Here is a 25,555-nt window from a genome sequence, read left to right on the forward strand (position 1 = left end):
GCCATCTGATAGAGCGATGGAAACTTGTCTCTCTCACTTAGCATGGGATCAAAGGGACCATATGTGATCTGAATGGAAAGAAAACAATCATGATCTGACTTTTGTGGGTAAAGAAGGTCAATTTCTATCAACTGGGCTCAGAGAAACCCATGCTTCAATGCCTATTGCTTTCAGGAGGAGAAATACATATCCTCATTCATAGCATGAAAGAAAATGTGTAAGACACCCGTATATCTTCCTATTCATCCAAGGGAAGAAGAGTACATGGATTTTGGACCAGGACATTGGACTTCCCCACTTCTCACCCCATTTCACATGTGGAGAGCAGCCCACACTGCAACTGATGTTAAATGTTACCTCTGAGACAAACAACCCCTTACTCTGTTAATCACTTCATAGTTTGAATTACATATGTTTTCACAGCATAACCTATATTGCCTTGAAGGATACATTCACCTACCACCTCTGAGTTTTGGTGAAGTTGCTTTTCAGACCAGAATCTTCCTATGCTATTCCAGTCTATCTTGATATTAATCTGTGCAGATTGCTACCTGTTTGAAGTGGGTCTCTTTCAGAATCCTGAAACCGTGAATTCAGACCCTTGGAGGAAGCTTGATCGAATTCTTTAATTGGTTCCTGAGACTTTCTTATGAGATTTCAATTGAGTGCTAGTCCCTCATTCTCACCACAGAGCGTCAGCACCAGCACCATAGTGGGTATTTGATGACTCAACTAGTGAATGTGTGTACACTGTCTTCCTCTCTTTGTTTCTCAGTCTATCAACCACACTCTAAGATTAAATCAGTGTGCTGACATGGAAAGTGATCTGGGAGCCCTGTGAAAGAATCTGCTGAATGTGATGAAGTCAGGATTGGGATAGGGAGAGGGTAAAATCTCACCTAAATGCAACTCAGCATCAAACACTCTTTGATGATCATTGGGACTCTCATGGTCCTCATGTGCTCCAAATGAAAGTACAGGCCGATGACTTATATACCCATGTCTAACATGGAATCATCCTAGGACATGTCTGTGCTATGGGTATTTCCTGTGAGTAGTCAACAATCAACATTCCCAGCAGGTGGGGATGGATACATTGGCCCAAGCTGGATCTGGGTGGAGGCTCTCAGCTTCCACTGCTCCTTCCGTTTCTCACAGCCAAAAGAGATCTCTGGAGATCTCTTTCAACTAACAGTGGTATATGTCACATGGCTTCCAATGGCCCTTGCTTCAGATGTGGCTGATCTGGTGGCAGATGGAAATATTTCTCACAAGAATTCACAACCCATTTACCTGTGGGGTTTTGTACAGCCCCAACATCATTCCAATTTCAGCCGAAAATGCTGATGTGGTTCCAGCAATGACGGCAACTGTCTTGCCTTGTGTTTGGCAGGTGTAGTTAGGGATGAGATGATGCTTTCCAGTCAGCCAGTGCAGAGTGCTCCTCAGGGTGAACTTACCACTGGTAACAGAATTGTAGAGCTGGAAACCCAGGGTCAGGTTGGGGAGGAGCTGAGGCTCCTTATTGATCTCCTGGATGGCAAAATGGAAGGCCAGAATATATTGGTAGTTCTTCCACAGCCACCTAAAGAGAGGGGCAGTATCAGGGAGAAGGGAGACACCATGGAATTCAGATCAACAACACAGCCATGCCCTGAGGCAGCAATGGTCAGACTCAGGCTGCCACTCAGTGGTGCCTCAGCTCTGGCACATGGAGGAGGTGTAAGTGAGATTCTAAGGGCTCTAGAAGATCATGGAATGGCCATTGGACTCCTCTGAAGCAAACTGTGCCCATGATCACACTCACCTTCCCGAGCCCTTCAGGAAAGCCTTGATGTGCCCCAACATGGGATTTCACTTCTACATAGGGATGGTACCCATGAGGCAAACATCTCTATTTTCAGCAACTTCTAAAATAGTTTAACACCATCTGACTTGTCAGGTATATTAGCATTTGGGAGCGCCTCTAATCTATTCACCAAGGCCATTTTCATGAGTCTTTTCTGTAATTTCCCTCTTAATATACCAACACTCACAGAAGCAATTTTGTTCAAATATATTTGCCTTGAAAATGAGCATTTTATTCAGAAGGTCAAATTCTCAGAAGATTTACGAGGTTCACTTTATTTTTATTCATTGTTTTCCTTATGCACTGAAATCTCTTTTAACATTTCACTTTTTATTCCTTAACATTCTCTGCATGTTTCTATAAAGCTTAAGCAAAATTATGAGTTCTTGGGATTTAGTAATGGCTCTCAAATGTTACCTGTCCAAGAGTGTGGATGTTTTGTTTTCACACAATGGATATCTTTGCTCCTCTTCTTGGAATTTTCTTTCTTATTTTTACAATTCATCCATAATTTGAATATCAAGCAAACACATACTTGTCAATAGATTATGTGGGATTTAATAAATTTATGCAATCATCTGTTGTTTAGGTGCATTGATTCATGTGTTTAAATGCTGAGCTTAATAGATTGTCATTTCAATATGCGTTCAATTCATGACATATGTTTATGCATTTTCTAAAATGCAGTGTTTGATTCAAGGTTAGTACTTTTTTCTCAAGTTTCACACAATTTTGTATTATACTTACATACAGAATTTGAAAATTTATTTTTCCATAAAAATAGTTAAATTTTGTTCCTTATAGTAAAAGGTTGATTCAAAATGTTTACCTCAGAAACAATGTTTATTTCTTATACATTAAGTAGACCTATCAAAAAATATGCTACTGAAGACTGTTCAATACTAAGTTTTACTTACTTGAATGGAAATTCAGAGCATTCAATTGAAATGTTTCTTGCTTTTAATCATTTTGCATAATTGCAATTATCATCATCTTGTGCAATTTTATTCACTGCTGGGTTACTTACAGTACTTGCTGTCAGCTGCAAGCTGACAAATTTACTTCTATCCCTGAGTACAAGGTTGCCAGCTCTTAAGTTCTGACCTGCACATTCATTTCAGGACTCTTGGAGGCTGATCAGGAAGTAAGATCAATAGAGTACATACAAAATGTCCATCTCACACTCTGTGCAGGAGTGGAGAGCAAACAGAAAATGGAAAGGGAAGGTTGTGAATGGCGAAAGAAGGGAAAAAACTCCAGCCTTCATTGATCTGCAATCCTGAAACTTCTGTATATGTTCTTTTTTGGAAAATTCTCAAGTGCAATTAACCACTCACAGAAACAAGCACACTCTCACAGTCTGAACCACAGTTGACACATAACTCAATGTGGCACTTACCAATCTATCTCCATTTTATCCTTTGGCCTGGATAAAAAAGATAACAGGATCATGTCTGATTCTGGTTCCAGAAAGTAAAGGGGGAAAAACCCACCCAGTACCAGGTCTCCATCTCTGTAGACACTTGGCCTCATGGAATTATAACAGTTCCTGGGAGGTATCTCCTGTGAACTGTTTGAAAAATTCAGGAGTAGGTTGAGAAACATCATAGAAAATAGCATGTCAAGTCAACCCACCATAAAGTTAAAGGCCCAAATCCCTGTTGATATTAGGTGAAAATGGCCTGGATTATATCTGCTATCTCAGCTCCCTGAAGGGAGAATAGAGCTCTGTGTAGGGTACAGCTGATCCCAGTATAGCTGTATGTTCTCAATCAGTGGACAGTGTGTGCTAGTTTACTGAGTCACACAGGGACACAGCTAGAATCACAAGGAAGACATTTCAAAGGGAGTCACAGGGCTGAGGCCTTGCCTTAATGTCCCTGTGATTAGATCAGCTCTGGCTTCTATATATTTCCATTGCTTCATTTCTGTCCCATCCGGGAACTCAGGGCAACATCCCTCCCTGAGGCCAAGCACCTGCCACTCTCCATTAGGAGGAAAAACAGTTTTGGAAAAACATGCTTTGGACTCTCATTCCTCCCTAGGGCATTGCCAGGATAGAGTTCTGTAAACCTGAGAGCACAGAGGCCAAGAGTTGTTAGGTCAGTCAACTGTTTTGAGGGATTTGGCAATTGTAGAAATAATTAGTTTGGGAAATAAAAAAATTCAGTTTCATCATGTCACAAAATCCTTTATCAAGAAGGTAAAAGAGGCCGGTGCCGAAGCTCACTAGGCTAATCCTCCACCTTGTTGTGCCGGTACACTGGGTTCTAGTCCTGGTTGGGGTGCCGGATTCTGTCCTGGTAGCCCCTCTTCCAGTCCAGCTCTCTGCTATGGCCTGGGAGTGCAGTTGAGGACGGCCCAAGTGCTTGTGCCCTGCACCCCATGGGAGACCAGGAGGAGCACCTGGCTCCTGCCTTCGGATCAGTGCGGTGTGCTGGCTGCGGTGGCCATTGGAGGGTGAACCAACGGCAAAGGAAGACCTTTCTCTCTGTCTCTCTCTCTCTCTCTCTCTCTCTCTCTCTCTTACTGTCCACTCTGCCTATCAAAAAAAAAAAAAGGTGAAAGGTCACCTTCACCACTGATGACCCTATGTGTACCTCCAGGAAGTCTCTTCATGGCTGTGCCTAACATCTCTCCCAGTCCTGTAGTACTCTAATGGAGAAATAGGCTTCATAAATTGGAAATAGTATGTACATCCAGAGAAGGGCAGTAGTTCATCCATGCACTTACCCTTTTACATCATCTTGTGTAATCTAATTGTCTTTGTAGTATATCAAAATACAGTAAAGATGCTCACCATATATAATTAAGCCTTTCAGAATGTATACAGGAATATATATAGCATCTGTGTGTGTGCATGCGTGTGTGTGTGTGTGCTTGTTTCTTCTTAATTTGCTTATAACACATATATTAGCTTTGTTCTTAATATTCTCTCCACTGCTGATAGAAAGTTGCACATTTGAAAGACACTTGCTGATGACTTGTGTGAGGAACATCATATTTAATGCATACATGTGAAATAAGAATTGAATGCATATTTAAAATTTCACACGTCATCTATTCTCACCTCCCTCTGTTTCGAATTCTACTCATGGAACGACACCTCCTTGAATGCAGTAGGCCTTTCTATCTGTCTGCATGGATGACCAAGCCTTGGTCATGTGCACTCTTGTAGGGAAACTCCAATTTGAGCCAACAACCCAAGACCCATAGGAAAGTCCACACACTATGGATATTGTGGTGTGCTATATGGTGACTTGATGATGGGGAAATTTTTCAACCCCAGCACTGTTTGTAAGTGGGCTTTTCCTTGGAAGTTGCTGAAGCTGTACAATAGGCATAATTGGAAAGAGAGAGAGCACTCAAATGAGAGGTGGGAGGTGCATGTGTACTCAGCAGTCCTTATTTTTTCCTCAACATCCCTATCCCCAATGCTTCTTTTTGGTAGAAATTAGTTTTTGTGGACAGCATGTCATAGGTTCAAATGATGAGAAATTTTTTTCTATGAACCCTTCCACCAAATTGAGAATTTTCTTAACACACTCAAGATAGGTGTATGATGTAGTTCAAGGTTGACTAGGGTATGGGCACTTTGGAACTCATCCCAAAGATTTGGCTGCAACTGTGTGGAAGCTAAACCTAGTTCTTCAATAGCATAAGCAAAACATGGGTGGACAGGTCACTATGATTTTGTGTAGGTCAAACAAAAAGTGGTAGGTTTATTTAAAATTCTATGTAAGTTCAACAAATGAAATCCAAGCTCAATTTTGGTTCAACAAATACAAATTGATCCATAGACTTTTCAGAATTCACAAGTTCTTAAAGACACCTTGTGTTATCTGGTAGGCTCAAAGTTACAAAAATGTGCACATTCTATAAATTTAAACCTATGTATACATACTGCTTATGTTATGTTCCATCTCTACCCTTGGACTACTTTATGAGACTGAGATTTTCCTTCCTTTGAAATTAAGGATCAGTGTGTGAACAAAAAAGAAAGCTTCTGAATCTCCACACGATATTGTAACTATTCATATTCTGAGCTAAACCTTATCTTCTGGGCTTATGATGCCTAATATAAGGCATATTAGGCATACATCTTTGAGACCCTTTGACAAATTCACTGTAAATTATTCCAAGTTACTAACTGTAAATAAGAACACAGACTATTTCAAGAACTCTTACTAAAAGTTAAACAAATGAATTAGATGGTGAAATAAACTCTCTGAGATTTTTCTTACATATGGTTATTTGCCTTTTTCCTAGACTTCAATCTCTTCAACTAATTTAATCTTTTTGTCCCATGAGTTAATAAATATAAGTTTGGGTTCAGATAATATAGTAGTAAAATCCAGAGAAATCCAGCTATAATTCAGGAAGAAAAGACATCCTCAGTATCTAGTGATATTGCTTTCAAGAGGAGCATAAGAGTTTCCTCTGCAAATGTGCACATGCTACACAGTGATGTAGAGTCTTGTCAGTGTATACATTGTAGAAAAATGCTTCTTCATGTGGGGAAGGTGTGGACCATGGCAGCAACGTGGGGCATGGTTGTGGATGAGGCCATCCCCATGCTGCACTCTGTCATTCTGAGCATAGAGAAGATGACATTTCACATGCACATTGCTTTAAGGAGAATGACTTTTGTTCACAGAAGGAATGAAAATAGGCAAGATACCCAGAGGCTCTGTAGGCTTTGAAATTCCAAGTGAGGAAAGCATGAACATTGGATGCAGATCATCAGGACAGTGGACTTCCCTCATTTTATCTCCATGTCTCTGGGGAGCACAGCCCCCTCTCTCAGCAACCACTGTTGTATATTTACTCTGAGACTAATGTAAATCTTTACTGCATTGATGTCTTACAACTTTGGGGTTCATGTGTTACCAAAGCATGACCTGAGTTACCTTGAAAATAAAATCAATTACTAGCCCAGAATCCTCCAGAGCTATGTTCTGTGTTTGGCAGTGATATGTGTGAAAGAATCTGGGATGGGTGTACTCATTAGCAATGCCTTTAAATCACTTCAGTATTTTATCATCATTCTATATTATTTTTTGAAATATTTTTATTTATTTATTTTAGAGATGGAGTTACAAACAGTGAGTGTGAAAGAATCTGGGATGGGTGTACTCATTAGCAAAGTCTTTAAATCACTTGAGTATTTTATCACCATTCTGTATCATTTTTTGAAAGTTTTTTATTTATTGATTTTAGAGATAGAGTTACAAACAGTGAGAGGGAGAGACAGAGAGAAAGGTCTTCCGTCCATTGGTTCACTCCCCAAATGGTCGCAAAGGCTGGAGCTGCAGCAATCTGAACCAAGGGGCCAGGAGCCTCTTCTGGTCTCCCACACAGGTGCAGGGGCCCAAGGACTTGAGCCATCCTCCACTGCTTTCCCAGGCCATAGCAGAGAGCTAGATTGGAAGAAGTGCAGCTGGAACTAGAACCAGCACCCATATGGGATGCTGGCATGGCAAGCAGAAGATCAACCCATTGCGCTGCAGTGCCGGCCTCATCATTCTTCATATTAAAGAACATAATTACCTACTAGGGAGCTTTGTTTCTTCAGTATTTTCATTATTTTCAAAAAATTTTCTCTTGGAAGTCACTTCTTTTGGGGAGTGTCTTTTTAGTTGCTTTAAGTTTTATTTTTGTTATTTTGAAATTTTGTGGGTTTTTTTTTTTTTGGTTTTACATGTTTTTTAACTTTTATTTAATAGATATAAATTTCCAAAGTATAGCCTTTGGATTACAGTGGCTTTTTTCCCCCATAACCTCCCTCCCACTCACAACAATCCTATCTCCCACTCCCTCTCCCATTCCATTCACATCAAGATTCATTTTCAATTATCTTTATATACAGAAGATTGATTTAGCATATATTAAAGATTTCATCAGTTTGCACCCACACAGAAACACAAAGGGTAAAATACTTGCCTAAAACATGAATAAATAAAAACTAAAAGTTTTCACTAAAATAAACATATATATTCACTGCATTTTCCTCAAAACCATTTGAAATATCCTGTGCACTCAAAAGAGCTGGAGGTATATGCCTAAACATATATTTTTACAAGAATACTCAGGGCAATCTGTTCATAACACTGGAAGTGTGGAAATAACACAAATCATCACCTGTAAATGATTGAATAAGTTGGATATGGCAGATCCATAAGATTGAATGTTCGACAGCTATAAAAATAATGAAGGATATCTGCTATAATTTGGATAAATTAAAAATGTAATGTCATGTGAAAGAAGCTAGATCTAAGAGGTCTCATATTACCTCATTCCAATGCCAGGAACTGTCCAGAGTAGGTAAACACATAGCAACTAAAGAGATGAATGGTTGCATGAACCAAGTTCATGCAAGTTTGCAAGAGGCTGCTTAGTGGACAAAGGCTTTGATTATGGGATGATGCAAAGGGCTTCAATCTACACAGACATGATAATTGCACAACACTGTGAACATACGTTATAAAAAGTTGATGTAGAATTTGAATGTAAAAGTACTGTAATACAACATATTTGTACATTACTTCAGTGGTTCCCACAGTGTATGTGAATTTCACCACAATAAAAGCATCATTTTCCCCTGGAATATGAACACTAACCAAAGGCAGAAAGAGAAAGCAGTCAAATGATGGAGGACACAATTACAGAATAATGCCTATAATCATGGAATCTACTGATAGTTGAGATAAAGATATGCTGTCCAAATAACCAGAAAGTAATTATTGACTAAGATGTTTGTGAACGATACAGTGTCCAAAGTGAAGAATGCTCAAGGATTAGTTGACTTGTGTTTGGGAAATAAATTCCACTAAATTATAACAACAAAAGGATAAATTCAAGACCTTCAGGAAAGCAAGATAAAGCAGGTATAACTAAGACATGTTTTCAAATATGAACGCTTATAGCATCTAAATTGATAAACAAAAAGGAAATTAATTAGTGTGCATATTTTCAGGGATAACCTGACATTGCTATTTATAAGTTGATGGTCTGCTGTGTTTCAGTTTAAAGAGTGATTCCTTTGAGTCAAGTTGGGAATTGATAGTTTCTTTTATTTCATCATCATTTAAAAAAAAATCATCTATTATTTTTCACTTTATGTTTCTGTGTGGGAACAAACTGTTGAAATCCTTACTTAAGGTATACTAAGCTGATCTTCTGTATACTAAGATAATCGAAAATGAATCTTGATGTGAATGGAAGGGGAGAGGGAGTGGGAAAGGGGAGGGTGGTGGGTGGGAGGGACGGTATGGGGGGGAAAGCCATTGTAACCCATGAGACGTACTTTGGAAATTTATATTCATTAAATAAAAGATAAAAAAAAGAGTGATTCCTTTTACTTTATATGAAAATATTTGTGGACTGCATTGTGTTTTTTGTGAGAAAGAGAGAGAAACAGAGAAAGTGAGAGGTGGTTGAGAGACAAACCTTTCACTGCTTCACCTCTCAATGCCTGCAGTGGCTCAGCCTGGATTGAAGTCAGAGCCAGAAGCCAGAAAAAAAAAAATAACTGAGTTGTTACCAATCATTGGGTTTTTTTTTTTTTTTGGTGGGGGGGGGCAACTGGGGTCAGGAGTCAGAACAAATTAAGAACCCAGATAATACTATGGGGTACAAGGTCATCTTAATTGCAAGGCCAAATGCCTAACCAACAATGGCTTTTAGTTTTGCTTATTAGACAATGTTGAATGGCTACTTCCCTTTGGATTTTGTTTACAAAGGTAGAAATGTGAAGACAAGCCTGAGAAAAATAATTTAGGATCTCCTAGAACTGCTCTGATTCTTTAAAGCTTTCAAAGAATTGTTATCAGGTTTTATGATAATAACATAGCATTTGGAGGCAAAGATGCAACCCAGGAGCCCTGCACTGGAGGCCAAGATGAAGAAGACTTCCACAGCCACCATGACCTTCCCCTTGGTGCTGTGGTAGACAGGCAGGAAGGTCACCCAGACACTGCAGAACACCAGCATGCTGAACGTCAGGAACTTGGCTTCATTGGAAGTGTCAGGCAGATTCCTGACTAGGAAAGCCACAGTGAAGCTGGCCAGGGCCAAGGAACCCAGGTATCCCAGGACACAGTAGAAGGCAGTGGCCGAGCTCTTATTGCACACCAGGATGATGTGGCCAGGCTCAGAGTGTGCATCTGTGTCACTAAAGGGAGGAGAACTTCCCAAATGCTATTTGCTGGAGGAGGCAGGTGGCTGTGTTGGGACGGCCAAGGAAGAGTAAGGAGCAGAGGAAGCACAGGAGGAGGGCGATGAGCAGGATGTAGCTGAGGGTCCTGTTATTGGCCTTGACGATGGGAGTGTCTTGGTGCTTCACAAAGACCCAGAGGACAGCAGCTGTGAGGACAGAGAAGCACAGAGCCATGCAGGTCAGAGCCATCCCCAGAAATTCCTCAAAGCCTAAGAAGGTCACCAGCTTGGGGAGGCAGTGGTTTCTCTCCAGGTTTGGGTACTCGTGATCTGCACATGGGATGCACTGCTCTGCATCTGTGGGGAAAAGCAAGATCCACGTTTCCATTTCACAATTTGCTCCTTTTTCCCTGTTCAGGAAAAGGGTCCCTTCTTCAATATCATGTTGAGTCCATCCTGCTCTGATGTATACCAAGAAACACTAAAGGATATTTCTGCACTCCTGACCCAGGGACAATGCTTGACTCCCATAGGAGAAACTGGTTCAAAGAAGCTCCTTTGCACGTGGGGCTCTGTGGTCTCATCCTGTCGCTCAGACTTTTTTTCAGTGTTTTAATTTCTATAAAATGGTGAATTTCCTGTAATTCATATGGGCTTGGATTCTTCCAAGCCCTCTTCTCTACAGTCCCCAGTGTCTTTCTCAGGAGAAGCCTTTTGTTCACATGGGTTAGAATATTTTTCTGGGGTCATCAGTGTTAAAGTTTTTCTCATTTATCCTCAAATGGAGATGACCTATATAAATCATGTGTCATTCCTGGGACCGCCATACATTTTTCTCTACTCTAATTCCTACATGGACTCGTCTCGTCAGTATTTCCATATAACTGTTGTGATACTGCAGTTGAATAGAAGAGAATTGTAGCTGTTTGTCTTTATGAGGGTATATGGTAGTAAGTGGTATTTTCATCATGTTACTGAAAAACAACTAGGCACTCTAGTTAACCTGAAAGTATGACGTGTTTACCAGTTTAGCTCCTGTGAACACCACATTGGACACCACATTGTCTCACTTGAAATAATGCACTTCTGCTGCTATAGCATGAGAGAAGTCATTAAGAACAGGCCAGTTGATGAATATGTCTCTCTTTCAATCTAATGTCAAACAAAAATAGCGTCAGTGTTGTGGCACAGTGGGTAAAGCCACGACCTGCAATGCCGGCATCTCTTATGGACATTGTTTTGTGTTCCAGTTGATCACTTCCCAATACAGGTCCCTGCTAATTGCCTAGAAAGAACAGCAGAAGGTGGCTAAAGTAATTGGGACCCCCACACCTATGTGGGAGACCCAGATGTGGCTCCTGGCTCCTGGATTCTGCCTCATCCATCCTGGGCCATTGTTTCCATCTGGGGCCTGAGCAATTGGATTGAATCTTTCTCTCTCTCTCTCTCTCTCTCTCTCTCTCTGTCTCTCATTCTCTGTATCTCTGATTTTTAAATTAAATAAATCTTTTTTAAAAAGCAAGAAAATATTATTAGTATGGCTACACTTGCAATAAGAGTCCTACTCAGTTATTATCCTTAGTGCTCATGCAAGAATACAAGCTTCAGGGACTGGAGTTGTGATGTAGTGGTTAAAGCCACTGCCTGCAATGATGGCATCTGAACAGGTGCTTATTCATGTCCTGGCTGATCCACATCCAAACCATCTCCATGCCAATGTGCCTAGGAAACCAACAGAGAAAGGCTCAAATGTGGGTCCTGTGCAAGACCTGGAAGAAGCTCCTGGTTTCTGGCCTTCGCCTGGCCCAGAACTGGCCATTGCAGCTACCTGGAGAGTGAATCTACCTGATGGAAGATTTTCTCTGCATCTTCTCTCCCTCTCTATTATGCTCTCCCTCTATCTGTAATGCTGATATTCAGACAAATAAATAAAGATATTTTGTAAAAAAATGAAATATAAATATTTGCAAAAATTTAGAGGAATTCTCTCTTTCAATTCTTTTCAATGTGTTCCCTTTACTTTTCATAGAATGTAGGTGCTTTCAGCACCTGTCTCAAAGATACCCCAGGGGCCGGCGCCACAGCTCACTAGGCTAATCCTCCACCTAGCGGCGCCGGCACACCGGGTTCTAGTCCCGGTCGGGGTGCCGGATTCTGTCCCGGTTGCCCCTCTTCCAGGCCAGCCCTCTACTGTGGCCAGGGAGTGCAGTGGAGGATGGCCCAGGTGCTTGGGCCCTGCACCCCATGGGAGACCAGGAAAAGCACCTGGCTCCTGGCTCCTGCCATCGGATCAGCACGGTGCACCGGCTGCAGCGCACCGGCCGCGGCGGCCATTGGAGTGTGAACCAATGGCAAAGGAAGACCTTTCTGTCTGTCTGTCTCTCTCACTGTCCACTCTGCCTGTCAAAAAAAAAAAAAAAAAAGATACCCCAGGAACAAATAGGCAAGTGTACATTGTACAATGGGTCAATACATGATACTTTAGTTTTCTTTCTTTCACTAACTTACTGCATGTTGAGTATTTTCGCAGAAACTTGAAGTCATTTTTCTGTTATCTTTTTTTTGACAGGCAGAATTAGACAGTGAGAGAGAGAGAGAAAGGTCTTCCTTTATCCATTGGTTCACTCCCCAAGTGGCCACTGTGTCTGGCATGCTGCGTCAATCTAAAGACAGGAGCCAGGTGCTTCTCCTGGTCTCCCATGCAGTTGTAGGGCCCAAGGACCCGGGCCATCCTCCACTGCCTCCCCGGGCCATAGCAGAGAGCTGGACTAGAAGAGGAGTGACCGGGACAGAATCCGGCACCCCAACCAGGACTAGAACCTGGTGTGCTGGTGTTGCAGGTGGAGGATTAGCCTAGTGAGCCACGGTGCCAGCCTGTTATCTTCTTTATACTGGAAACTATATATAGCTTGTTTGAAGATACTGAAATAAAAATATTTATAAAGCTAAGATTATGTGAATTAAAACATCCTTTTGGAGGAATTCAAATTATTATAAAGATATTTATTCTACATTGAACAGTGGAACTATTTACAAATGAGACTTAGTACATTTTTACATTTCTCAAAACAATTGGCTTTGATATTTTATTTGATACCTAACATTGCTTAAATATTTGCATTTTGCAAATGGTTTTGGAGTTAGCAAGTGGCATCATTTTTAGGATGCTTTGTCTCTATATTTCACCTTGTTTTTTCTCTTCTTCTAGCATATACATAAAAGACAAGTGGTGACATTCATTATGTGTAGTGAACAGCATGCACAATGTCAAGGATGTAGCACAGAAAGTCATATAATACTCCCATCACAATTCATATGAAGCAGCTCCCTTCTCGTCAGTTATGTATAAAAAAGTTTTGATTTTAAGCCTTCTAGATATCCAAATGGAGCATTAGGAAACACAAATATTATATTTCTTGTTTAGACCTTAGATCACAGATTGAGAAGGTCTCATCCTGCACTGGATGGGAAAGAAGGACACCAGATAGAATCAGTGTCAGAGCTGAGCTTGAGAGTTTGAGCACTGCAAGACAACAGCTTATACATAATGAGATGGTGATAGTGAGCATACAACAAAGGTATGGAAAGAGTGAGTGGAGGTGTGCATGAGACAATAGGGCACTCTGATCCCATTGCAAATATTCTTGGTTTCCTTCTTATCAAGAAATAGTTCATAGGCTGGAGTTCTCACAGGTAAGTCAAATGTTTTCTACCTGTATGATTGGAAATGTCTCTCTGGACAAACAACACAAGTATAGCAGCAGGTATATTTTCCTTCCTGTGGTATTTTCCTGAATCCTGGACCACACCTCTGGCTACACAAAGACTGAGGCGTCTGTAAGGGAAAGAGAAGTGATGGTCATTGCTATGCACGACATTAGGCACTGTGATACGATGTCACTATTTGCCTCTTCATCCCAAGGTCATCACTATAATCTCAACAGTCTGTGTCTGTCAATTTTATCCAAACATCAAATTCAAGTTTCTATGATGCTTATTCAAAGTTTGACAACAGCCTATCAAATAATGTGAGGGCACCTGATGGGTTTAATATTGATCATCATCAGATCTATGCTTCTGGACATTTGTCTCTTTATTGAATTGCTTCCTCTGAAATCTTTTCAGTTCAGCTTTTTATGTGGTAAAATTATTCTCAGAATGTGTATGTCTGAGACTATTTTACACGCCTCTTTCCTTAATTGAGTAGAAGATTTTACATGCCAGAAAAAAATATTCCCAAAAAAATGATGACTATGTACACTTCTGATTGTAACGACTCAGAAAAAGACAAGCCTATAAAGAAAAGATGAGCAAATATTATAAACTATGGATTGTGCATTGATCTACTTCTGGACTTCTAGACCCAGGGAGCGAATCAATTCCTGATACTACCATTGCATTTGCGGTATAACACAACAGTTATAAAAATTGCCCACAAAATTGTCTGGGGTATTTCAACAGCACAATGATGATAAAATTTTTGATCACAGCTGTGTGGCGCTATTCAGAAGAAAAACTGAACTAATTGGTAAACACAATAAAAAAGGAAAATGGGAATGGTTTCTTCAAATAGTCAACTCAAAATTTACTTGTGTTCATACTGCAGCAAACAGAATTACGACTCTCACCAAAAGATTAAAATATCACCATGCTTATAGATATATATCTAATACATGAAGTTTTTTCACCTTATATAAATAAAAACGTTGAAATAAAATTTTAGAATTTGTGTAGATGTGTCTTTTGTAATTTCATGTCTACATATTGATCTCTATCTCTATTCCTTAACATTGCTCTTTCTAGTCACTCAACCTCAGAATACATAAATATGCCCAAAGTAAAAACAACAATACTAGTACAAATGTGCACTTCTAATACACACTGGCTCATATATGTGTAAGCACCACCATATCTTTTGAAGCCAAGTTGTGAAATTAGAGTTGAAAGCTTATTTAAAATTGCACACATAATATCCTCTCAGATGCTACTCAGACACTCTGTATGTATGCAATATTCCCATGGATCCACACCTCCATGAACGCTACAGGCCATTTTATCATCTCTTCATTGAGGACCAAATCATGGCCATATGCACTCTCGGAGGAAAGCTCCCAGATTTTGATCAGCAACTGAAATCCAGCAGGAAAATTCACAATGTTGAGGATATCATAGTGTGCCATATGGTGTCTCATTTCATGGAAGGAAAAGTCCTCCCCAGCACTGTTGGTAAATTGGATTTTCCTCAGAAGTGGATGAAGCTTGAAGGGAGACACAATTGGAAAGAGGGAGAACATTCAGATTAGAGGTGGGAGGTGCACATGAGAAATCCTGCTTTTCCCTCCTCTCTATCCTCAGAGAGTTTATTTGGTGTAGGCTGACATTTGTCTGAATGAACATCATATCATGGGTTCAAGTGTGGGGAATTCTGCCTCTCTCCTATTAAAATGATGGAGAGCATATGAATCCAAACAGAAAAATCATGGAATGTGTCCCACAGGGTGGCTGACCATGAATGATTAGTCAGAGGTTTAGGAAAGCTCATCTTAGTTCTTCCACATGAGAACAACGTGGCTTCATATGTGAAATATCTTGATTGTTGTGATGGTTCCACATGGTAGTACATTCATGTGCACTTTTAAAAGTTTAACCCATCCCCCAAAAAAGAATGAAATCCTCTCTTTGGCAAAACAATAGATTCAGCTGGATACCATTATGCATAGTGAAATATACCCATTGCATAAGGAAAATATCATATAAGATTTTTGGTGATATGTACTGCATAATATAGAATGGAAGAAAAACCCATAATGTATAAAAATAAAACTGGCATCACAGGAATTGATTTGTTTTTATGGCCCTAGCTTAAATTCCTGTGGTGCAGTGATCTTTCTACATTTCACTTGTGGAACATTATGATTTGTGGGGTATTAAACCTAAAATTTAAAGCAAATTCAAATGATGTTATTGCAAAAAATAAAAGGAAAATTCAATTCAGTCTCTATAATGACAGATCATAGAAGAATAATGTTTCTCACCGTACAATGAAATGCTGCAAAATATCTTAATACAGCTCATTACAAGGACTAGGAAGAAGGTAATGATCAAAACTATATTTTCTTTTGGAATGATTGCAAAGCCAGGAAATATGGACTATGGTGTTTCCCACAGCAGATATCTCCTCTATAATGCTGTACGCTGTAGCCCATGCCCTCTGTGAGATGCTCATGGGGAAAATAGAAGTGGGGTCAATGGCGCCGGCGCCGCAGCTCAATAGGCTGATCCTGCGCCTAGCGGCGCTGGCACACGGGGTTCTAGTCCCGGTCGGGGCGCCGGATTCTGTCCTGGTTGCCCCTCTTCCAGGCCAGCTCTCTGCTGTGGCCCGGGAGTGCAGTGGAGGATGGCCCAAGTGCTTGGGCCCTGCACCCCATGGGAGACCAGGAGAAGCACCTGGCTCCTGGCTCCTGCCTTCGGATAGGCGCGGTGCACTGGCAGCAGTGCCCTGGCCACAGCAGCCATTGGAGGGTGAACCAATGGCAAAAGGAAGACCTTTCTCTCTCTCTCTGTCTCTCTCTCTATCTCACTGTCCACTCTGCCTGTAAACAAAAAAAAAAAAAAGAAGAATTGGGGTCAACATTATATCATAAAATGACTCTAACCCAGGAAGTGATGTCATACAGAAAACCTGGCACAAGCAGTCAGGAGGGGCTGTGAACCTATTATTATATACAAGATCACTAAGCATGCACATAAGCACAGGGTACACCCACTGGGATATACATGGATTTGTCTGGATTTTAACTCTGGCTCACATAAATCTAATACCCATTGTAGAACACAATTAGGAACGTCTCCATGCATGTACAGGAAAATATACTGATCAAATTATTTAGTAAATGAAATAAATTTAATGTCTCACAGAAGAAATACATATAATCTATACTCTATATATATGTAAATGGACATCAGCATGTTTACTTGTCTATGTAACTTCTGTGTTCATGTACAATAATAATTGACATATCAGCTGTGATTTGGTAGCCTCATAATTAGAAAAGTAAGTATATTGGCCAAGAATGTTTACAAAGATAAGATTATTGTTATTTATGAAGTTCTTGGTTCACGTTAGTGAAGACATGATGATAGTTGTTTAAAGAATTGGTCATCCCACAAAGGCATCAGGAGACTCAGAAAGTAAGGGCTAGTACACACTGTTCAGATCCTAACTACCATCAGGGTATCCTTAATTATCTTTTTGGTTATAAAATATTTCCCCTATCATCTCAAAAGGTACCTGTATTCTCAACAAAAAAGAGTCAAAGTGCAGAGAGTTATATAAAAATCTTGCATATTACTGTTAAAATCCACTGAGGTGAAATTGCTATACAAATGGACCTGCACATACAAAACATACACATTTTTAAAGTTTAGAACTATCAGGTTCAGCCAGGGATGTACAAGCAGACTTTCCAAAATGTTTATTAAGAAAAAATTATGCTTGGATTTCTAATTCGTTTAACCAAGTTACTGTGTGAGAGGGAGACAGAAAGAAAGAGAAGGCAGATTTTGCATCTGTTGATTCACTCCCCACTGGTTGCAAGGACCAGGACTAGGCCAAGCCAAGCCAGGATGTAGGAGCTTCAACCATGTCTCCCATGTGAGCGCAGGGGCCCAAGCTCTTGGACCCTAATCTGCTGCTTTCCCAGGAACATTAGCAGAAATCTGAATCAGCGGTAGAACAGCTGGAATTTGAACCAGCACTCAAAGGGTTGCTGGGCACTGTGCACAGCGGCTTCACCTGCTGCACCACAAGCTCAGCTTAAATTTTGTTAAATTAAAGAGAAATTTACTGATATAAAAGAACAGATTTCATGTATTTCATTGATACAATTCTGGTTTTTTTTTTTTTTTTTTTTTGACAGGCGGAGTGGACAGTGAGAGTCAGAGAGAAAGGTCTTCCTTTTGCCATTGGTTCACCCTCCAATGGCTGCTGCAGCTGGCGCGCTGTGCTGATCCAAAGCCAGGAACCAGGTGCTTCTCTTGGTCTCCCATGGGGATGCAGGGCCTAAGGACTTAAGCCATCCTCCACTGCACTCCCGGGCCACATCAGAGAGCTAGACTGGAAGAGGGGCAACCGGGACGGAATCCGGCACCCAAACCGGGACTAGAACCCGGTGTGCCAGCACCACAGGCAGAGGATTAGCCTATTGAGCCTCAGTGCTGGCTCACTGATACAATTCTAAGAAGATAACCATTGTTTTTTCCTTTCATATCTTAATCCCCTCTAATTCCTTTACTAATTTCCTTTTAATTTCAATTAACTTTAAATCACAGGTTTAATACCACACAAATCATAATGTTCCAGAAGTGAAAAGTAGGGTTTAATACCACACAAATCATAATGTTCCAGAAGTGAAAAGTAGAAATACCACAGCTACACAGGAATTTACACATGGGTCATAAACAAATCAAATCAAACCCAGAGATGTCAGTTTCACTTTTATACATTGTGGATTTTTTTTCCATTCTGTATTATGTAGTACCTATTACCAAAAAAACTATATGCTATTTTCTTTATGGAATTCATTTCACAATGAATAATGGTATCCAGTTGCATCCATTATTTTGCCAAAGAACAGATATCATTCTTTTTGGGGGAATGGGTTAAACTTTTAGAAGTGTACTATCCTGTAGAACCATCACAACAATCAAGGTATTTCACATATGAAGCCATGTTGTTCTCATGTGGAAGAACTAAGATGAGCTTTCCTAAACCTCTAACCAATCGTTCTTGGTCAGCCACCCTGTGGGACACATCCTGTGATTTCTCTGTTTGGATTCAGATACTCCCCATCATTCTAATAGGGAAGAGGCAGAATTCTCATTACTTGAACCCACAATATGGGGACCATTCAGACAAAGTCAGCCTCCACCAAATAGACTCTCTGAAAATAGAGAGGAGGGGAGACAAGGATTTCTCAGTACATGTGCACCTCCCACCTCTAATCTGAATGTTCTCTCCCTTTTCAATTGTGCCTCCCCTCCAGCTTCATCCACTTCTGAGGGAAATCCAATTTACCAACAGTGCTGGGGAGGATGTTTCCTTCCATGAAATGAGATTCCATATGGCACACTACGATATCCACAACATTGTGAACTTTCCTGCTGGATTTCGGTTGCTGATTAAAATCGGGGAGTTTTCCTCTGAGAGTAAACATGATCAAAGCTTGGTCCTCAATGAAGAAATGATAGAATGGCCTGTTGCATTCATGGAGGTGTGAATTCATGGGAATATTGGATACCTACAGAGGGTCTGAGGAGAGTCTGAGAGGATATTATGTGTGAGACTTTCAGTTCCCATTTCACATCTTGGCTCCAAAAGATATGGTGTTGCTTACACATATATGAGCCAGTGTGTATTAGAAGTGCACATTTGTATTAGATACTGTTGTTTTTATTCTGGGCATATTTATGCATCCAAAGGTTGAGTGACTAGAAAGAGCAATGTTAAGGAATAGAGATAGAGAACAATATGTAGACATAAAATTACTAAATGCACGTCTACACAAATTCCAAAATTTTATTTCAACTTTTTTATTTATATAACGTGAAAAAACTTCATGTATTAGATATATATATATATATATATATATAAGCATAGTGATATTTTAATCATATGGTGAGAGTCAATATTATGTTTTGATGCAGTATGAATACAAATAAATTATGAGTGGACTTATCCATCATGTATTTGTAGAAACTATTCCCATTTTCTATATTTTCATTGTGTTTGCCAATCAGTTAAGGTTTTCTGAATAGCACCTCTTAGCTGTGATAAAAAATTTTATCATTATTGTGCTGTTTAAATACTCCAGACAATTTTGTTATTGTTTTATACAGCTGCTGTACATTATATTACAAATCTTTGGTAATCTAGAATTGCTGCTCTCCCTGGGTCTAGAAGTCCAGAAGTAGATCAATGCACAATCCATGGTTTATAACATTTCTCACCATTTCTGTGTGGGCTTGTCTTTTCCTAGGTAGTTATTCAGAACTGTACCTAGTCATTTTGATTTTTTGATATTTTTTCTGGCATGTAAAATCTACTCAATCAAGGAAAGAAGCATGTAAAATAGTCTCAGACATACACATTCTCAAAATAATTACCACATTAAAAGCTGAATGGAAAAGATTTCACAGGAAGCAATTCAAGAAAGAAAGAAATGCTTAGCATAGATGTGGTTATGAATGAAATTAAAGTGATCAGGTACCTCATAATATTTGCTAGACAGCTGATAAACCAGGGATGAGAATCATAGAAACTCCAAATTGGATGTCTAGGTAAAATCAAGGAGATACAGATCAGGGAGGGCATAGTGATGACCTTGGGGGTGATGAGGCAAATAGAGTCATCCTATCACAGTGCCTAATGACATATAAAACAATGACCATCACTTCTCTTCCCCCCTCAGACTCCTCAGTCTTTGTGCAGCCAGAGGTGTGGTCCAGGATTCAGGAAAATACCACAGGAAGGAAGACCTGTTTGCTGCTATACTTGTGTTGTTTGTCCAGAGAGAGACATTTCCAATCATACAGGTAAAAACCCTAGAACTGACCTATGAGGACTCCAGTCTCTGAACTATCTCTTGATAAAAAGGAAACCAAGAGTATTTGTATTGGGATCAGAGTGCCCTATTGTTCTCCATGCACACCTTCACTCACTCTTTCCATACCCTTGTTGTATGCTCACTATCACCATCTCATTATGTGTAAGCTGTTGTCTGGTGATGCTCATCCTCTCTAGTTCTACTCTGACACTGATTCTATCTGGCATCCTTCTTTCCCATCTGGTGCTGGAGGAGACTGTCTCATTCTGAGACCTAATGTCTAAACAAGAAATATAATATTTGTGTTTGTTAAGGCTCCCTTTGGATTTCTAAAGGGCTTGAAATCAAAACTTTTCCATACACAACTGATGAGCAGGGTTCTACTTCACATGAATTGTGATGGGAATACTGTATTATTTTCTGTGTTACATCTTTGACATTGTGCATGGTGTGCAGTACACATAACGAATGCCACCACTTTGTCCTTTGAATGTATATAATTTAGTAAGAGAACAAACAAGGTGAATATAGAGATACAGCATCCTAAAAATGATCCAACTGAGTAACCCAAAATCCTTTGCAAAAGGCCAACATTTAAGCAATGTTAAATATCAAAGCCAATTGTTTTGAGAAATGTGAAAATGTACTAAGTCTCATTGGTAAATAGTTTCACTATTCAATGTATAATAAATATATTTATAATAATTTGAATTCTTCTGAAAGGATATTTCAGTTCACATAATCTTAGCTCTAGAATTGTTTTCATTTCAGTTACTTCAAACAAGTTATATAGTTTCCAGTAAAAAGATGATAACAAAAAAAGACTTTAAGTTTTGTGAAAATAATCAACATGCAGTAAGTTAGTGAAAAAAGAAAACTAATGTGTCATACACTGACCCATTGTACAATGTACATTTGCATATGTGTGTCTAGTGCATCTCTGAGCCAGATGCCAGAAGCACCTACATATTCTATAAAAAGTAAAGGGTACACCTTGAAAAGAATTTTAAGAGAGAATTCCTCAAATTTTTATAGATGCTTATATTCTCTTTCTTTTTTTTCACAAATATGTTTATTTCTTCATTTCAATGTCAGTTACAGAGAGAGGGAGAGCATAACAGAGAGGGAGAAAAGTGACAGAGAAGATCTTCCATTAGGTAGATTCACTCCCCAGATGGCTGTAATGGTCTGAACTGAGCCTGGCCAAAGCCGGAAACCAAGAGCTTCTTCCAGATTTTGCAGAGGCACAAGTATTTGGCCTTCCTATGATGGTTTTCCAGGCACCTTTGCACGGAGTAGGTTTAAAAGAGGAGCAGCTAGGACATGAACTGGTGCCTGTATGGGATGCCATCATCCTACACAGTGGCTTTTCCTCCTACATCACAACTTCAGTCCCTGAAGCTTGTATTCTTGCATGAACACCAAGGATAAAAACAGAGTAGGACTCTTACTGCAAGTGTAGTCCTACTAATACCATTTTTTTGCTTTTTTAAAAAAAGATTTATTTTATTTGAAAATCAAAGATTCAGAGAACAGGAGAGAAAGAGAGAGAGCCTCAATGTAATTGCTCATGCCCCAGAGGAAAAGAATGGCCCAGGCTGGGCCAGGCAGAAGCCAGGAGCCAGGAGCTTCATTTGGGTTGTCCAGATGGGTGTGGGTGTCTCAATTACTTGGATCACCTTCTGCTGCTTTTTCTAGGTTATTTGCAGGGAGCTGGAATGGAAATTGATCAACTGGAACACAAAACAATGTCATATGGGATGCTGGCATTGCAGGTCGTGGCTTTACCTATCATGCCACAACACTGACCCTATTTTTGTTTGTTTAATGGACATTTGATTAAAAGAAACATATTCACCAACTGGCCTGTATTTAATGACTTCTCTCATGCTGTAGCAGCAGAAGTGCATTACTTCAAGTGAGAAAATGTGGTGCCCAATGTGGTGTTCACATGAGCTAAAAAGGTGAAAAAGCCATGCTTTCAGGTTAACAAGAGTGTGTTTCAGTGACATCATGAAAATACCACTTATGGCTATATTACCTCAGAAAGACAACCAGCTACAATTCTCTTACATTCAATCACAGTATCACAATATTTATATGGAAAGAATAAAAAGGTGAGTCCATGCAGGAAATTAGAGTACTGAAAAAATTTATAGAGGTCCCAGGAATCAGATATCATTTATATACGTCGTCAACATCTGAGGAAAAGTAAGAACAACCTTAACACTGATGACCCCAGAAAAATATTCTAACCCATGTGAATCTAAGGCTTTTCCTAAGAAAGACACTGGGGACTGTAGAGAAGAGGGCTTGGAAGAATCTCATGCCCATATGAAATACAGGAAATTCATCATTTTATAGAAATTCAAACACACACACACACAAAAAAACTCAGAGTGACAGAATGAGGCCACAGAGCCCCATGTGCAAAGGAGCTTCCTTGAAAGACTTTCTTCCACAGGAGATAAGCATTCTCCCTGGGTCAGGAATGTAGAAATATCCTTTAGTGTTTGTTGGTATACATCAGAGCAGGATGGACTCACTATGACATTGAAAAACGGACCCTTTTCCTGAACAGGGAAAAAGGAACAAATTGTGAAATGGAAACGTGAATCTTGCTTTTCCCCACAGATGCAGAACAATGCATCCCGTGTGCAGATCACGAGTACCCAAACATGGAGAGAAACCACTGCCTCCTGAAACTGGTGACCTTCTTAGGCTTTGAGGAATTTCTGGGGATGGCTCTGACCTGCATGGCTCTGTGCTTCTCTGTCCTCACAGCTGCCGTCCTCTGGGTCTTTGTGAAGCACCAAGACACTCCCATCATCAAGGCCAATAACAGGACCCTCAGCTACATCCTGCTCATCGCCCTCCTCCTGTGCTTTCTCTGCTCCTTACTCTTCTTTGGCCGTCCCAACACAGCCACCTGCCTCCTGCAACAAATAGCATTTGGTCTTGTGTTCACAGTGGCTGTTTCCACCGTGCTGGCCAAGACCATCACTGTGATTCTTGCCTTCAAATTTACAAAACCTGGAAGAACTATCAGGCAATTGCTGGTATCAGGAGCTTCTAACTCTGTCATTTCTATCTGTTTCCTGATCCAAGTGGTTGTTTGTGGCATCTGGCTTGGGACTTCTCCTCCCTTTATTGACAAAGATGCACACTCTGAGCCTGGCCACATCATCCTGGTGTGCAACAAGGGTTCAGCCACTGCCTTCTACTGTGTCCTGGGATATCTGGGCTCCTTGGTCCTGGCAAGCTTCACTGTGGCTTTCCTAGCCAGGAACCTGCCTGACACATTCAATGAAGCCAAGTTCCTGACATTCAGCATGCTGGTGTTCTGCAGTGTCTGGGTGACCTTCCTGCCTGTCTACCACAGCACCAAGGGGAAGGTCATGGTGGCCGTGGAGGTCTTCTCCATCTTGGCCTCCAGTGCGGGGCTCCTGGGCTGCATCTTCCTCCCCAAGTGCTACATTATTCTCTTAAGACCAGAAAGGAATTCTTTGAAAGGCTTAAAGAAAAGAGTAAGTTCTAAGGGATTCTAAAAATTTCCACTTGTTTTCCTGTCACATTTTCAGGGTTTAGGACCAAGAATGCAGGCTGAGTAGCAATCCAGATATATGAAGGAGCTAAAATGGATTTTTCCATTATAAATGACTTGTTAGTTGGATGTTTAGCCTAGCAATCTGAGCTCATGGCATCTATTTCTGGCTCTGGTTTTGGCCCCTGACCTGGACTTTTGAGTCCTGGGGGCCCTTGGAAGGAAGTGGTGAATCTTCATGTAACTTGGTCCTGGCACCCATGTGAAAATCCAGGGTCTGAATCCCTGTTGTTGGTTGTAACCTCAGCCCAGGTGCAAGCATTGGGGGTGTAGATGTGTGAAGCATCGAATAGGAGGTCTCTTGGTTTCTATCACTAACCTTCTGTTTCTCTACATCTCAGAGTTAGTAATGGAGTTTAGGGAAATTTTTAAATTGAGTAAAAATGAATCATGCTTTAAATGAAACCTTTGATGGCCATCAAGACTACAACAGCAAGGTCATTTTTAAAAAAGATTATTTATTTATTAATTTGACATGTAGAATTACAGACAGTGAGAGGGTTCACCCCCCAAATGGCCACTACCGGCGGAGCTAGCCTGATCCAAAGCCAGGAGCCAGGTGCTTCTTCCTTGTCTCCCATGTGGGTGCAGGGCTGAAGCACTTGGGCCATCCTCCACTGCCCTCCTGGGCCACAGCAGAGAACTGGACTGGAAGAGGAGCAACTGGGATTAGAACCCAGTGCCCATATGGGATTCTGGTGCCGCAGGTGGAGGATTAACCAAGTAAGCCACTGCACCTGTCCCCAGCAATGTTATTTTATATTTAATAGCTATCACTGAAATGGTGGATACTGAATTAATTTCTATTTATTTATCAATGTGCAGACAATGTAAGTGTTCTTATTTGCTAAGACATCTAATTAACATGCTTCACATTCTGTTTTCCCTGGCTGTTGAATGTTTGTCATTTATTTATTGGCATTGTGATTTAAGTGAGACTTCTTTCCTAGATACAGGAGGTGGTAGGTCATGCAGTATTCCACTGTGGGTATACCCTGTTTTCCAAAAAAATCTTAATAAATACTCATTGTTGAGCTATTTTGAAATGGTATCTTTATCACACATACATGGGATATTGATTTGCACATGTGAATGACTCAGTAACTATATGTTCTTCAGTCAAAATACTGGTTATGTTATTCCCTTGTTTTAATTTTTCTTTTTCCAATAGCATATGGGGTCAGAATGCTGTGTGATTGATGTGAAATTCTTACAGCCAAATTGAAACATTTTTAAATTGTTCAAATCAGTTGGATTTATACATTCAGATTGTGCATACTGTGTTCACATTTGTGCAATAGTCTTCTCTGTGGATTGAATACATCTGCATCACTCTATAAA

At 40.3% G+C, this 25,555-nt stretch overlaps 1 protein-coding gene across 1 annotated transcript; it reads left to right on the forward strand.

The window, feature by feature from the left end:
• The first annotated feature begins 1,410 nt into the window (after window positions 1-1,410).
• On the forward strand, window positions 1,411-24,158 carry LOC138845779 (vomeronasal type-2 receptor 116-like). Its single transcript, XM_070059360.2, has 4 exons — window positions 1,411-1,500; window positions 19,051-19,278; window positions 20,476-20,599; window positions 23,245-24,158. The coding sequence occupies exons 1-4, from the start codon at window positions 1,411-1,413 to the stop codon at window positions 24,156-24,158; spliced, it is 1,356 nt and encodes a 451-aa protein (XP_069915461.2).
• The last annotated feature ends 1,397 nt before the right edge of the window (window positions 24,159-25,555 follow it).

The sequence above is a fragment of the Oryctolagus cuniculus genome, chromosome 16 (assembly GCF_051225735.1).
Source record: "Oryctolagus cuniculus isolate XC-2025 breed Fujian yellow rabbit chromosome 16, ASM5122573v1, whole genome shotgun sequence".
In the NCBI taxonomy this organism is placed as follows: domain Eukaryota; kingdom Metazoa; phylum Chordata; class Mammalia; order Lagomorpha; family Leporidae; genus Oryctolagus; species Oryctolagus cuniculus.